This window comes from Columba livia, chromosome 12, assembly GCF_036013475.1.
Source record: "Columba livia isolate bColLiv1 breed racing homer chromosome 12, bColLiv1.pat.W.v2, whole genome shotgun sequence".
Classification (NCBI taxonomy): Eukaryota; Metazoa; Chordata; class Aves; order Columbiformes; family Columbidae; genus Columba; species Columba livia.
Genome location: NC_088613.1, coordinates 1,106,172 through 1,121,269, shown reverse-complemented (window position 1 = coordinate 1,121,269; position 15,098 = coordinate 1,106,172). Strand labels below are relative to the sequence as shown.

Here is a 15,098-nt window from a genome sequence, read left to right as displayed (position 1 = left end):
GCTGCCCGTCCCTCGGCCCCCACCGCTGCCCGCGCCTCATTGTCTCACTTCTCTCTCCATTCCTACGCCAATTAAAGAGCCGTGTTGCCATTCATGGCCCTTATGGTTTTGTTCAGTTGTCTGTCAGCTCTTGTCAAGCCCTGTCCCCTTCCCCTCCCCCGTTTTCAAAAACAAAACCCCTGACAAACCCCCCTTTGAATCCCCTCTTACCTCACTCCCAGCGTGGGGCCCCATTGACGGCGATGCCGGCGGCTGGGGGGGGCACCGCTCCCCATGCCGCCTTTGTGGGCCGCCGGCAGCCCCCCAGGCCCCTCTTCTTGACAGCATTAATTAGATAACTGGGCTCGTCTTTATTTCTCCGAGGCGATGTGCGGGGCGATATTACTTGAGTGAGAAAATGCGGCTTTTTTGTTTTTCCCCTTTATTTTTTGGCCAGCCCCTCTGTTCCATCACTGGCGGAGCTGCTTATTATGCTGAGAAATGATGAGTTTGCAGCGGTGAGCGTGGGGCGGGGATTGAGCCTGGGGGACCCCCAGTGCTCCTGATTCTGCCCAGATGGTGTCTGCACCCCGGGCTGGGGCCGGTGGGATCACGGGGACCCCGGAACCGCGCGGCACCGGCTGCCGAGAGCGCTGCAGGTGGCAGCAGCAGCCTGCGCCAGGGCTCTGGCCCCAATTAAATCTCCTCCAAACTCCCTCAATTACCAGCTTTTTGTTTCTTTTGGTTTTACCCCCCCTTCCGCCCTTGGATTAATGTCAGTTTGTTTGCACGGTTCGGGTGCAGCATCTGGACGTGTGGGTGCTGCACGGAGGTGGGAAGATGGAGCAGCACGTGGCTGCTCGCACCAGCGCTTGGCTCCTGAGAGGGCTGGGAGCCTTCCTCCTCCTCTTCCTCCTCCTCTTCCTCCTCCTCTTCCTCCTCCTCTTCCTCCTCCTCTTCCTCCTCCTCTTCCTCCTCCTCTTCCTCCTCCTCTTCCTCCTCCTCTTCCTCCTCCTCTTCCTCCTCCTCTTCCTCCTCCTCTTCCTCCTCCTCTTCCTCCTCCTCTTCCTCCTCCTCTTCCTCCTCCTCTTCCTCCTCCTCTTCCTCCTCCCTGTGGCATTGGGGTGGTTGGCACTGTTCCCTTGGGTGGTGGATGAGTGTTGGGAGCCATCTGTCGAGCCCCAGAGGGGATGAAGAGCTGAGCTGTGGGGACTGTCCCTTTCTCCCTGGTGACCCTCTGCTAGTTGTCCCTCATCTGGACAGGCTGTGGCATCTGGAGCAGGGACGGTGGAAGCAAGATCTGTGCCGAGGGGCTGCGTTGCTGCTTGGTGGGTGGCTTGTGGGGCTGGAGGGCACCTCCAGGAGTGGAAACGTGCTGGGTGGTGGGAGCAGGTGGAGTTTTGAGTCATCCCCAAGGAGAAGGGATCTGTGCTGGAGACCAGACCCTTCTTTAAGCTGCAGGTTTGGGAACCTTGGTCCTCTGAGCCTCCTGGTGCAGAATGGCACCGCAGTTGTGTGTGTTTTCATGATAAAATAGGTTTTGTCTGGTCTTTCTCCATTTGCTAATCAGGTACAACTGGGCTGTGTCCCTTTACGTTTTGGTGGTGGGATCTCCCCTCCTTCCCAGCTGGGGTCAGCAAGATGCTCTCTTGGCCTTCAGCAATTGAAGCTGGCTGGGGAGAGTTATGGTACCAAGCATTGAATTTGAGGTTTATGGTTACTCGGTGTTGTGTGTGAAGCCTTGGAGTGGCCTCCTGGCATCGCCGAAGCCACCGGCTTCCCCGCGGACAGATGTGGGGAGCTGGGGCTTGAGCACAGACTGGCCTGCGCCGTCTTGAGCACCACACCAGTTTCTGGCCAGAAAAGGGTATTTTGGTTTTGGTTCCCCCCTGCAGCTGGTGTTTTCTTGCCTTCTGCTTAGTTTGATCCCCGGCTTGCCTGTGACCTGCCGTCGGTGGCGGTGCAGAGCGACCGGGGGGCACTGCCTGGAGCATCTTTTCAGTTCGTCTCAGAAAGCGTCATCCCTGGCAACAGGGGGGGGTGTCAGTTTTGGGTGGGATGGGTGTTTTTACCGGCCTGTGCCAAGCCTTACAGCTGATAGGAAAGCAACAGGGGATTTTGGGGAGCAGTGGAGTTAGAAAATGGCATCCCCGTTGGGGGGGTCGGGGTGCGGGTTGCCATGACGACCTGTTTATGCCTCACTGATGCGTCGTGTAAATCCGTTTGGAAACGAGAAGGGCCTTTTGTCTTTGGGAGGGTTGAATGGGCCTCATTAAACCCGCCATGTGGAAAAAGGGCCTTAGAGTGTGTCTGGGGGGAACGGGACGGGATGGCCCCGTGGGGCCGCGGGGGGCTCGGATCCCCCTGCCCGGGGACGGAACCGGGGGGGCTGGAAGGTGCTGTTATGAATAGCTGAAAACTGTCTCTTGGAGTGGCGGAGGCTGAAGGAGTGAAGGAGATCTGAGGCTGTTCTGAGAAAAGAGTCACCTGAAAATGCCGGTTCCGTGCTGGCCACCTCGGCTTTGAAGGGATGCGGCAGAAATAGAAGAGGTCTGCAGAAGGGCAGTGAAAATAATTATACATAGATTAGCAGGGGGGAAAAAAGATCGAAGGCTCTTTTTAAAGGAGTCTAATTATAGAAGAGCACATAAAAGAAGTGGGATCTAAAAGTGTGGGGGTTCACGTGCTCCTATTTACCGTCTCTGGCGATGACGAATGACTCGGCTGAACAAGGGAGAAGGCGACAGATACAGATGGGAGGCCGAGGAGAGCAGGAGACCTTTTTATCTGAGTTGTAATTAACTTCCTTCTGTGGATATTATTGTTCTCAAGAATTTAATGGGAGCAGAAAAGGAGAAAGGGTCCTGTGCCCCTGGGAGTGGGCTCGGGGTGCTGCTTGGGTACTGGGCTGGGCTGTTGGGTTCAGTGTGTAATGCCTCTGTTTTGATGGTCCTCAGCTCTCGAGAGGTGCGCTGAGTTGGGTGGGAGCTGGTGTCCTTCCGTAAAGCCGGGAAAACCCGTTCCCGTCCCCACCAACTGGGATTTCTGACGCTCTCGGTCCAAGCTCACAGGGGACAGTGTGGTTGTCCCTGTCCAACGATGCTCTTTGACTTCAGCCAGGATGCTGTGAAGGTGCCACCCAGGGATGGTCCCAGTGTTTGCTACCAACCCCTCGATGTCTCTTGCTTGGTGAAAGTATGGGACACCAGGAAAACCATACTAAAGAATGCCACATACACCTTGGTTATCGCTGTCCTCCTCTCGCAGGGCCTCGCTCTGCCAGGCATCAACTGCCGTCGCTGCCACAAGTAGATGTCCGCCTTGTAAGATCCGGTTATTTTTGGATTTCTTTGAAGAAAACAACATTTAGCATATGTCATCTTTATGTATGTCAGCGGTAATGCTTTAGAACATCTTCTCCAAGGAGGAGATTGTTGGTAAATGTTGTTCTGTCTTCTGCAAAGCCTGGAATAAGGTCAGGCGCGTCGTGTTTCCCGGACGTGGAGAAAGGTGATGCTGCCCCAAAGATTTTGTAGTTCATGTGGCATGAAGAGCACCTGGGCTGGGGAGGAGAGACGTGGTCTGATAGTCCATCGACCCATTCCTTAAAAAAAAAACGTATTTTCAAGCACTTTCCCGGTGATGTTCTCCTTCAGGAAGAGCTGAAGGCCTGCTAGGCTGTTTGTAAAGCTGCCAGGTACTGTATCTGCTGGACACTTGTGTTTGCAGCTGTTGCTGTGAACGTGTTCACTTGTCCATGTCGAACCGTGACCAGCCTGTGTGTGCCCATGTGGAGAGGAGGGGATGAAGGAGATGTCACGTCCAGCTCGAATCCTGAGCTTGCTCATGCCAAACTTTGTGGTTTTCCTCCTCAGCCCATGCTCCTGGGCCTAGAGGGCCCCTGGCAGCGGTGGGGTGGAGCACATCACCCCAAGTGATGCTGGTTGGGGTCTCCCCGGTGCTGGTCCCCCCCGACACCGCGGTGTGAGCACCTGGGTGGGTGGACAGCATTGCTCTGCCGGTGTTCACACCAGGGCTCCTGGGCATCCTCGGCGTGTTGTGGCTCTGTGAATCACAGGATGGTTTGGGTTGGAGGGACCTTCCCAGCTCCCCAGTGCCCCCCCTGCCATGAGCAGGGACATCTTCACAGCTCAGGGTGCTCAGAGCCCCGTCCAGCCTGGCCTGGGATGTCTCCAGGGATGGTTCATCCACCACCTCTCTGGGTACCTGGGCCAGGCTCTCACCACCCTCCTTGTAAACGATTTCCTTCCTCCTCATGTCCAACCTGAACCTCCCCTCCTTTAGTTTTAAAACCACCACCCCTTGTCCCTTTGCACCAGACCTAGCTGAAGTGCCTGTCCCCAAACTGCAGTGCTGGGGTGGCAGCCCCTCCCTGTGGCCCTTCCAGCAGGTCCCACTTGCAGCCTGCCAGTTCACTCTGTCTGGGGCTTTTTGGAGCCCTGATTAGCCCCCCGTGCTGGGGAGAGGGGCAGCAGGGGGCGGGGGTCCCCACCAGCGGCCCCCCACCCGGGGCAGGGGAGAGGCTGCTCTTTAATCCCGTCTCTCTGCTCCGGCATCCCGCTGCCAACAGAGCTCCCCTTGTTTACCCAACTCGGAGGAATCGGTTTACAAGGCTCACAAATACCCTTTTCACCTTTCCCATCAGAAAACACCTCCCGAAACAATGAGGAAATTGGACGCTGCCACCTGATCGCTCCCAAGGAACCTGCGGGGCCGGGAGCCGGGGACGCCGGGGGCCGTGGGCTGGGGACACCGGCCGGGGATGCTCCTCGGCTCTGCGGGTGGGCGGCTGCAGGTGCCACCCAGAAATCCCCTTCAGCGACGGAGCTGGCGATACCCGGACACCACGCTCTGCTCAGCGGGTGCACGTCAGAGCACCGGCAAAAAAAAAGCATTTTTAAACTTTAATGGCAGTAGTTAATCTTTCCCCACACCTTCGACACCAGGAGAAAGGATGCTGAGATATTATCTGTGAGCTGCTAAGTGGTGGCAGTACCAATGCTGAATAAATCAGCGATGGAGGGGAGCGGGTGGCGGGGAAGGTGCGTCCAGGGTGGAAACGGGGGTTTTGGGAGGTTGTGGCTTTGTCCTGCTGCCCTGCTGGGCCCGTACTCAGTTGTCTGATAGCGCCCGTGTCCCAGAGCCTGTTGCTGTGCAGATGTCAGTCTTAGTTTCAGCATTAAGCTTGAGTTGAATTTTGGTTTTTCTTTTTTTCCCTCCTCTCTTTAACACAGGGCAATAAACTGTGACGCATGGAGGGTGCAGCGTACCCCCCCAGTTACAGCATGTGCTCTGAGGGCACGATGGATTTCCCTCTTAATGGAAAGGGAGATCTGCTCATTCTTCCCAGTTACGATAAATCTGAAGATGTGTCCTTGTAAAGACAAATCAAGAGCACAATTCTTTTTTGCCTTCTGAAGCAAGATTTCTCATACTCTTCACTGTGATATTCCGTACAGGCGACTTGTGACGGTTTTTGGACACTTTTTTCCTCTGCTCTTCTTGTGGCGAATGTTACTTTTCACCTTCTGTATTTTAAAGGCAAACTTCCTGGAGAACTGGCCTCTTGCGTGTTGGGAACCGCTGTTGCTCTTAGGATGGTCAAACGACAAAGCAACATTTTCGGAGAAAAACCAACCTCGATGTGTGGTTGAGAGCCCGAAGAGCAGTGCGAGGGGTTTATCTTCAGGGGTTTATCTTCATGGCTTGTGCTGCCCGTCCTCTTGGCTGGAAGACAGCCCTGCTTTTAAATAGGAGTGGGAGGACACCAAGGGGGAAATGGAGGAGAAAAAGTCAGGGAAATTGGAGGACGAAGGGTAAAAGGTGTGTGTGTGGGCGGGAAGGCGCTGGCAGGGAGCAGCGCCGGGGAGCACCCCCAGGACCCCCGTGCGCTGAAGGGCTGGTAGCTCTGTCCTGCTCCGTGTTCGTGTAGGAGATCTGGAAAACGTTCTGGGCCAGTTCCCAGGCGGACGCTTTGTGCTTCTGAAGCTGAGGCGGAGCGCTCGTAGAAGAAATTTGGCTCATCGTTTTATCCTTCAGACAAATAAAACCAGCACAGGCCGTCGTGCTGAGTTTTGCAGGGTGAAGAGGTGCCAGCAGGATGTGGTGCTGAGATGTTCTCAGCTCCCTCGGTTGCATTTTGGCCTTTACCCTGCTGAAAAGTCAGTGTGACCTCATGCCAGCTGTACCGTGGGCACAGGCTGGTGTCCGTGGGCTGGGCGGTTTGGAGGTGTTGGCCAAGGCTTTGGCCAAGGAGGTGTTCTGGTCTGGAGATGGGGGACTGATAGGAGCGTTCTCCTCCCACCCCGACATTGCGAGGCATCTGCTCGACTTGTTTGTGGCTTCCTCTTCAGCATCTTCTGGGCAGGAGGGAGCTGGCAGGGGCCGGAGGAGGGAGTCTGAGTCACTTGGGGGAGACTTGTGCCAAAAAGGCTGTGACTCAGCCCTGAGTGTGGGATCCAGCCGCCTCTCGGGGTGGGACCCGCCAGCGAGCGCGCAAGTGTTCGCTTGTGCCGTGTCCGCGGGGCGGGGGACGGGGCTCCTTTGCATCCCCGGCTGCTCGGCTCCCGTATGGCGGCTCCTGGGGTTGCGTCAGGGTCCGGCCCGGGGCGGGGGAAGCGTTATCGCTCCGAGGCACTGCAGCGACGTGCTGGCTGGGGACCAGTGACCTACTTGGGATGGAGCCGGGATCCGCCGCGGCGGTGGCGCGGTGCAGCATCCCACCTGCACGGGACCTTCAGGGGTTAATTTTTCTGTTCTTTCATGAGCTTGCTGCATGGCCTTCTTCCAGAAATGGTGCCTTTTACAAAAGTTGATTGCTCCCTGCAATCTTGCACGGTGGAGGTGCAGCCACAGTACCACCGGTGCTGGGGTTGGGGTGATCCCGACTGTCCCCCCGTGGCTGCGGTGCTGCCCTGGGGTGGTGGAGGCAGAGCCGCAGCTGGGCAGGGAGGATGGGACAGATAAACCCGCCTGAACTGAGAGCAGTGAGGGTGACGGGGACTGTTCCTGTGCCTTCCCTGTGCTCCTGGGGCCAGGGCTGCACCCTCGGAGGTGCAGCTGATGTCTGTCTGTCTGTCCTTGCTGTAACAGCTGGCACTGAGCTCCGGAGCCCTTGCCAAGGGCATCGGGGTGTGCGTGGGCTCGGGCTGCTCCTGCCTCCTCCCAGCCTGCTCGGATCTGCTGAGGCTCCGGGGCCGCTTAGGCGCTGGGTTCGGCTCCCTGGCTTCTTGCTAAGACTTGTACCGGAGCCACGGAGCAGGTTGGGCTTGTGCGTTTGATCTCCCTGCCGTGGTGCTCGCAGCCCCAGCCGGGGCGCTGGCTGGGGGGAGATGTCCCGTCCCCCCACCCGACTGCCGGGTGGGACAGGACCCGTCGTGCCCAGGAGCACAAGGGGAAGCCGTGACATGCAGCCGGCCGAAGCACACGCTTCGGTTTTCATCGTGCCCTAATTGCACGAGGGAGCTGCAGCAGAGGTAACTTTGCAGGAACATCCATTCCCGCCTTATCTTCCATCAAGAATGCATTACGTAGCCTACATCAAAGAAGATGATCTGCTGCTTCCCCTCCTTGGTGCCCTAATCCTCTGCTTCATGCTGGAAAAAAAAATAACAACCCCAAAATGGAGCATTGCTCCACAATAATGAAATCTGAATGGTAATTATCAGCATGGTGCCTTCCTTCCCTTCGCAATGCCCTGCCTTCCAGCCCCAAATAGCTTTCTCCCTCCTTGCTCCTCTCCATCCGGTCCTCCCACGCTCCTGGGCACGCTGTTGAGCCTGGCTTAGCAGAAGTTGTCCTGCAGGATGCTTCCCTCCCTTCCATTTAAGGGCAGGAATTCCTCGGGGAGCCGGGGCGTGGAAGGGATCCCTCCCCGCGCCCCATTGTCAGGACTTCTCCCCGTGCCTAATTACCACCTGTCCCTGCAGGAAGCTCCTTGCCTGGCCCGTCGGGCAGAGCTGTGGCGTCTCCGCAGCCCTTTGTGGGAAGACTCCATCCCCTGTTGGGTGCCAGGTGTGGGTTTGGGAAGGGTGCTCACCCTGGGCACGGCAGGAGGGCTGGAGAGCGGGACTGCACCCAACGGGCCCCTGGTTTTGTTGGTGGGACCCTGCAGCGGTTCCTTGCATGTGTAGTGATGGTGAAGAGAGAGGAGAACTTTGTTGTGGTGTCAGGAAACATCTTGCAGAGGGAAAGAGACAAATTTAGGTCACAGAAATGATCCGAGGGCTGGAACACCTCTTGTATGAAATTTTTGGCCCCTGAATGTGGTGAGAGCCTGGCCCAGGTTGGCCAGAGAGGTGGTAGATGAACCATCCCTGGAGACATCCCAGGCCAGGCTGGACGGGGCTCTGAGCAACCTGAGCTGGTGAAGATGTCCCTGCTCATGGCAGGGGGGGCACTGGGGAGCTGGGAAGGTCCCTTCAACCCAGACTATTCTGTGATTTTAAAGCAGCAGGGTTTAAACACAAAGTGGGGTTCTGCATGGGATGGGATGGGATGGGATGGGATGGGATGGGATGGGATGGGATGGGATGTGTGGCCCCGCTTGCCTGTGTGTGACTGAACTCTTGCCCTTCTCTCTTCCAGGTTCATGAGTGGGAAGGGGCTGGTCATCTACCCGGAGATTGGGGATAAACTGGACATTATCTGCCCCAAGGCGGAGCCGTCCAAGCCTTACGAGTACTACAAGCTGTACCTGGTGAAGAAGGACCAGGCTGATGCCTGCAGCACCGTCATGGACCCCAACGTGCTGGTGACGTGCAACCGGCCCGAGCAGGAGATTCGCTTCACAATCAAGTTTCAGGAGTTCAGCCCCAACTACATGGGCCTGGAGTTCAAGCGGCAGCAGGATTACTTCATCACATGTGAGTCGCCCTCCTCTTCCTCGTCGCCAGCCCTGGCTCGGGGCGGCCGCAGGGGCCTGGACAGTGTCACCAGGCGCTTGCTCGCGACTTGGCTGGTGCAAAGAGCTGACACGTATGGAAAATATTTCCCGCTGGATGGGAGAAGGGGGAGGAATGTGTCTCTGGCCGAGTGGGTCACCGGCCTGTATCTGGCTGCTGTGCTGTGTCCCCTGGGAGCAGGAGCACGTCCCCCAGCCGGGGTGGCACGGAGGGACAGCGCGTGTCTGGAGCACCGTCACGGCTGGAGGTTGTTGTTTGCTGACGTCTTTGGAGGCGTTGCAGGACATTTCTTGTAGGGCTTTGCTGTGGGGCAGTCGGGATGGGGAGGATGACCCAGGCGGTGCTCGTCCTCCTCCCGGGGTGCTGCATCCACGAGCAGCCCTGCGGGTGCTGCCCAGTCCTTGCTGTGGTCTAAATGGCTGTGGAATTCTGCATACTGGCCTGTTCCTCTTGTTTCTTGGGATAAGAAGACCTTTTAAACGCCTCTGTCCCTGGGCTTTTTTAAAAGACACAGAGATGAGGTTCTCAGGGACATGGGTTAGTGCCAGTGTTGGGTTAATGGTTGGACTCAATGATCTTGAGGATGTCTTCCAAGCAAAGTGATTCTGTGATTCTGTAGCATGGCCCTAAAGAGGGGAGAGGGAAGGAGAGCTGGATTTTCTCGGAGCCTGTGGTCGATGCGTGCAGGAAACCATTGCACAGGGCTGTATCTGTGGGTACCCGCTCCGTGGATGGAGGGAGGACCCGGGGAGCTCAGCTGTCCCTCAGCACCCGGTTTGGCAGTGCTGGGCTCTTCCCCAGCTCGGCTTCTCCTCATCCCCGCTCTTTCCTCTTTGCTTGGCACATCGCGTGCGAACCCGCGGCCGAGCAAAGGGCACGGTGGCCGAGCAAAGGGCACAGTGGCCAAGCAAAGGGCACGGTGGCCGAGCAAAGGGCACAGTGGCCAAGCAAAGGGCACAGTGGCCAAGCAAAGGGCACGGTGGCCGTGTGGCTTGTCTGTCCCCTGGTTGTCACATGCCGTGGGCTCGCCAGCGAGCAGCCCGGCGCAGGGGTCACCTGAACTGTGGGAGCTGCTGCTTTTCAGTCGGTAAACAGTGTATTTTTAGCCTGAAATCTTTGCCCTCGGAGGGGGTGCAGCTGGGGCAGGAGGTGCTGTGCTATAGCACCGTGTCACGGTGATGCTGGATTGTTTTGGTGCCCCCTGCGGGAATGGGGCCACCTGTAGTTTTGCCACGGAACAATTTGAGTAAAGCCAGTGCACAGAAAGCCCTGAGCCCACCCTTAGCGCTTCCCACTGCTTGGCTGAGCATGGGCTTGGTGGCCATGGGGGCTGCAAGCCCTCAGCCTCCCAAAAACACAAATATATTCCCAGAACGAGCTCAGCAGGCTGATGAAGTGCCAGGGATGAAGCGCGGGGTCCCTGCCATTGCAAAGAGGGGATTCCCCGGGCTCTTAAATTGTGCAAGTGTTAAGGAGCTGCTTTGCATTTTCTATAGAAAGCTGGGTCACCATCGCACCGACGGGATGCGCGGCCGGGATTTTGCGAGCCGCGCTGCGCCGGCTTAAGCCGGCGCAGCGCGGCTCGCAAAATCCCGGCCGCGCATCCCGTCGGCGTTTTGGTTGAGTCCGTATCTAGGTATTTATTGTAGTGCAATCCTGCTTTCATCCCCAGGCACGTCGAACCTCCCTCCATACTCCCATAAAATCATATTTATCCCCTTATTTCCCAGCCTGCCGTTGCAGCATCTCTACGGGGATGCAGCGAGTGGGGCCGCTCCGAGCATCCCCGCGGGGTCCCCCCGGCTCTGCCCCTTCCTCGGACCGTTTCTGACTTTAATTTCTCTTGACTCCTCCATGCTTTGAAGCGGTTCCCCTCGGCGCTGGGAGCGGGCGGGCGCTGCCAGCTGAACTTTGGCCTCTGGGTGGGCCGAGGATGCTCCTGTGATCTGGCCGGACCCTCTGCCGAGCAGCCCCGGGAGCTCTTTGCTGCCAAGAAATAAAATAGCCAAAAAAACAAAGTCAAAAGTCTCCCGAGCAGACCACCCACACATTGTCTTTTTTTTCCTCCTCCCCCCTCCCCAAGCTTCGCCTTGACACACAAAAGGATTTTTTTCTCTCTTTTTTTATTCTCTTTTCATTTGCCGGCTGCCCTAAGCTGGGGAAGCGCTGCTGTGGCGGAGGGGAGCGGGGTGGCAGGGGGACGTGTGCCGCTTGTCCCCCAGCTGGAAAACCTCCCCCCAAAACCAGGGCGCTCCCCAGGGTCCCTCCCATTCAGGGCTGCCCCCCCTTGCCCTCACCTTGGTTATGCCAGGCCTTGTTTAGGGACACTTTTATCACAGAGGGACGCGGCCCCAGCGCTCGGCTTAGCAATGGGAAAGGCTTTTGAAAGCGAACGTCACCTCTCCCCGTCCTCGCCGAAGCCGTGCACTGAGTTCCCCCGCGCCAGCCCCAGGCTTTCGGTAAAAAAGGTTTAGATTGGATATTAGGAATTATTTGGCATTGGAACAGGCTGCCCAGGGCAGCGGTGGAGTCACCAGCCCTGGGGGGTTGAACGGATGGAGATGAGGTTACATGGGGTAGTGCCAGGGGTGGGTTATATTTGGACTCGATGGTCTCGGGGGAGTCTCTTGCAACCGAAATGATTTGACGATTCCCCAAAAGCACCGTCTCTCCCGGGGCTGGGCAGGGGAACGTGATGCTTTTTCCTGGACCTTTTCATAAACAAGATGCAGCAGCTCCTGCCTGCAGGACCCTGCTGGAAATGGGCTTGGTGGAGGACACGGCGTTACAGCAAGACATGGGGCACCGTCCCCCAGGGTTTGGGTGTTTTGCTCCGTGGCAGAATTTGGAGTCAGGGCAGCCTGTGGTTCCTCCTGTCCATGGGCTCCCGCAGCTGCCGCCCTGTCTGGATTGGGCTGTCCTGTCCCCGAGGTCCTGTCCCCTCGCTGCAAAGCCACTGTGCCCCACGGGCAGACGGAGATGAGGTCCAGCAGGAATGAATTCTTGCTTTTTTTACCCCAAAAGAAAGTCCTTTTGGGAATTCCTCCGCCAGTGGGGCAGCTCGTACCTGCAGAGCTGTGTGCGTCGATGTGGGTGCTGCTGCGAGGTTTGGGTCGTCCACACCGTCCTCCTCAAGGCAGAAGGTGCTTCTGGCTCGTGAGCAGATGTGGTTACTCTTCCTGTCGTCCCTGCCAAGCTGGTGGAGAAGCTGGTTGCTTGTGAATGGCTGAAATGGGACGGAAGAACATGTCCGAGTACTTAAATCATCCATCCGATGGCTTTTTGGGCTCTCAGGAGCCTGTAGGATGATGAAAACGGAAGGCTGTGTGTGAAGGTGCTGTAGTGGAGGTGGGATGAGGGTTTCACGCCCTCGGGTCACCTGCCCACGCCAACATTTCTTCTCGGCCTCGTTTTTACAGATTTCGGAGGGTTTTCCTGCCTCCTCGGCAGGTGGAACCTGTCCCTGCCCGGTGCCTGCGCTCCGGGGGTGCTCATGGGCAGCTCCAGCCCGCCCGGCAGGTTCCGCTCCCTCCGCCTCCCCTTGTTCGCTCCAGCCCGTAATTGCCTTTGCTGCTGCTCTTTGAACTTGCTCCAGTTTTCCTATCTCTGGTAATGAGGTGCCTGGATAGAGAGGCATTAATCCCCTTGTCCTGGCAGGGGGACGGCGTGAGGAGGAGCCCCCAGCTGTTTCCAGATGTGACGGGCAGAGCTGTGGTTGTTTTTCCCGGTGGCACCTCCTGCCCGTCCCTCTGCGCATGGTCCCAATGTCCCACCTCTCCCGTGAGCCCATTTGAGGCAAGGAGACCTCGCTGGACGAAAACGCTCAAGTAAAAGCGAGGCCCTGCTAGATGTTTGCCCCACAAATCTAATGCGTTTGCTGTTTATTGTTTGTCTTTAAGCCCTTCAGTCCATTTTTGATGGAATAATGTTCGTAATCCAATCTAACGCTTTTTGGCAGCGGGATTCAGCGAGACCAGATATATTACCCTGAGTCTTTCTTTAAACCCCTTGTCTTGCATTTCTGTTTTTAGATACAATTAGACCTAACCTGGCAAGAACTATTTGTTGTAAACCATCGCTTTCTCTGCGACACGGGCCTTCTACATCAGCGTTTTTGTGTAGCTTGTGTTCCAGGGTGGAGAAGGGGGTCACCTATATCCTATATACTGCCAACTGCCAGAACCATCCTTCTTCTTTTTTATTTTGGGACATGTTGCTGTACTCGCTTTTCTGGCTGTTCTCCTCCAGCTTCTGAAATAGCTGCCGTCGCTTTGGGAACCCATCAGCCCCTTCCAGCCTGTGAGAGTGTCTGCAGAACCGCTCGAGTTCCTTTCTGCAGCCCTTGGTATTTAATGATTTCCTGCCTGGTTCCTTCTGCCCGTCTCTGGGTGCCGTGCCGGGGGGGCGGGCGCACCCCCCGGGCGCTTTGTCACCCCGCCAGCTCTTTGCTGCCTTTCTCTGCTGATTGCATTTGAATGTGGCCACTTTCATGTGCTCCTCATCTTCCGTCCCACAACTTGTTTGGTGAAGATGGAGTTGAAAGCCAAAGCGCCGTTTGATGCCGTGATGAGAGCTATGAACTTGTGCTGATAAAAAAAAACCCAATTAGCCGGCTTCCTCATTCTTCACCCAAATGGGCCGGTCGCTCCGCGGATGCGCCGCGTCCTCGTCCCACCGGCTTGCGACACACCTGCGCGAGGCAGGACGCCGGGGCGAAGCCAAGCTGGCACAACCCCCTGGTTTTGGGGACTGGTTTTCCTCCTCCGTCCCCGTCCCGTGAGGAGCAGGGGGTGGGTGAGCCCTGGGAGACGCTGCGTGGGAGCCGGTGGGGACAGACGGGTCTCTAACGGTGTCCCGCTCCCGACTTCAAAGCCCGGGCGCTGGACATGTCAAACCCAAATAATGGCCCTTAGACAACACGCGGTTCCTTGTCTTGGAGGCTTGTCTGAAGACCGTGACCAGAGTAAATGCGATTTTGTTGAGCCCTGTCCCTTAAGCCTCTGCCTCTTTTCTCTTCTCCTCCTCCCTCCTGACCTTTTCGGCTCAGCGCTGTCCCCGGACAGCCCCTGGCAGCTGATCTCATAGCTCAGCCTTTCACGGCCCTAATAGGGATGAAAAGCCCCATCAGAAAGGGCCAGTGTCCTGCACCCAGCCAGGAGGTAAATACCCAGCGCTTTGATCTGCTCCTGGGCCGGGGACATGGGGCACAGGGGGGCCCTGCCTGCAGTGAGGGTGCTGGGCAGCCCCCTGTGTCCCAGGAGGCTCTTCCCCAGGAGAAACCATTTCCAAGAGCATCTCTCTAACACTGGCTCGATCCTTTAGTAGAAAATAAAACATGTTTAACTCCTTGGTGCCCCTGAAAAGCAAGGTGATGTGCAGCCGGGGTGGTGGCAGCGAGGAGGTGACATCCAGCTGGCACCCGCGCGTCACCTGCCCGACCCCCCTCTGCACCCCTTGATGCTGCTGAGGTGCTCTGACTCTGCCTGTTCCCCCAAAAACGTTGCTTCCCTTGCAGCGGTGGTTTTGTGTCCCTTTGGTTTTGGGGTGCTGTGTCTGCCCCCGGCCTCGTGCTCCCCATCCAGCCCCTGCTCCCCCCGGCAGGTCCGCGGCACCGGGGGGGCCGGGATCCCCGGGGATCCCCTGGATCTGCGGGTGCCCAGACCCTGCTCACCAGCGGTGCTCACCTCCGAGGGCGTCCTCCGTAAGACGCTGAAACCTGGCTCCTTTTGGACTAAGCTTCCAGTCAGAGACTTGAAAGGCAGAAGAAACCTTCAGCTTGATGGAAGACTTGGAAAATAAATGCCAGCACACCGCAGCGGCTGGAAGGATGTGCGGTACAAAAGTGCAGTCAGCTACTTCCTTGGCGTATTTTTTTTGATATCCACTTCTTTACGGGGAGCTCATCCCTGGGCTTTTCTCCCGGGATCCTCTTCTGTTCCTACGCTGCTTTTCTGCTGCCAGGGTGCTGTGCAGAGGCTCACGGGCTGCACCGCAGTGCTGGCCGGTGAGAGGTGCCGCCACGCTTGGACCACAGGACATACGGACCGCGAGCAGCTTTGGCATGAATGGATTGTGATGCGCAGCCCTTTTCCACCTCTAATTCCTGATAATCTGCATTTTGAATGCCCCTCGAGCTGGCCGTACTGGGGAGGGCTGCCCGGGTTGTGTGTGGCACCTTTAAAAATCTCGCCGTTC

The 15,098-nt window shown here is 57.2% G+C and overlaps 1 protein-coding gene across 2 annotated transcripts in view; it reads left to right on the top strand.

Annotated features, from left to right (window-relative positions):
- EFNB1 (ephrin B1) overlaps window positions 1-15,098 on the top strand; it is a 46,440-nt gene that overhangs the window by 17,407 nt on the left and 13,935 nt on the right. For both annotated transcript variants that reach the window (XM_065077331.1, XM_065077332.1), the window contains exon 2: window positions 8,587-8,864. In XM_065077331.1, the coding sequence (XP_064933403.1) occupies window positions 8,587-8,864 (278 nt within the window). The remainder of the gene's footprint in view (window positions 1-8,586; window positions 8,865-15,098) is intronic.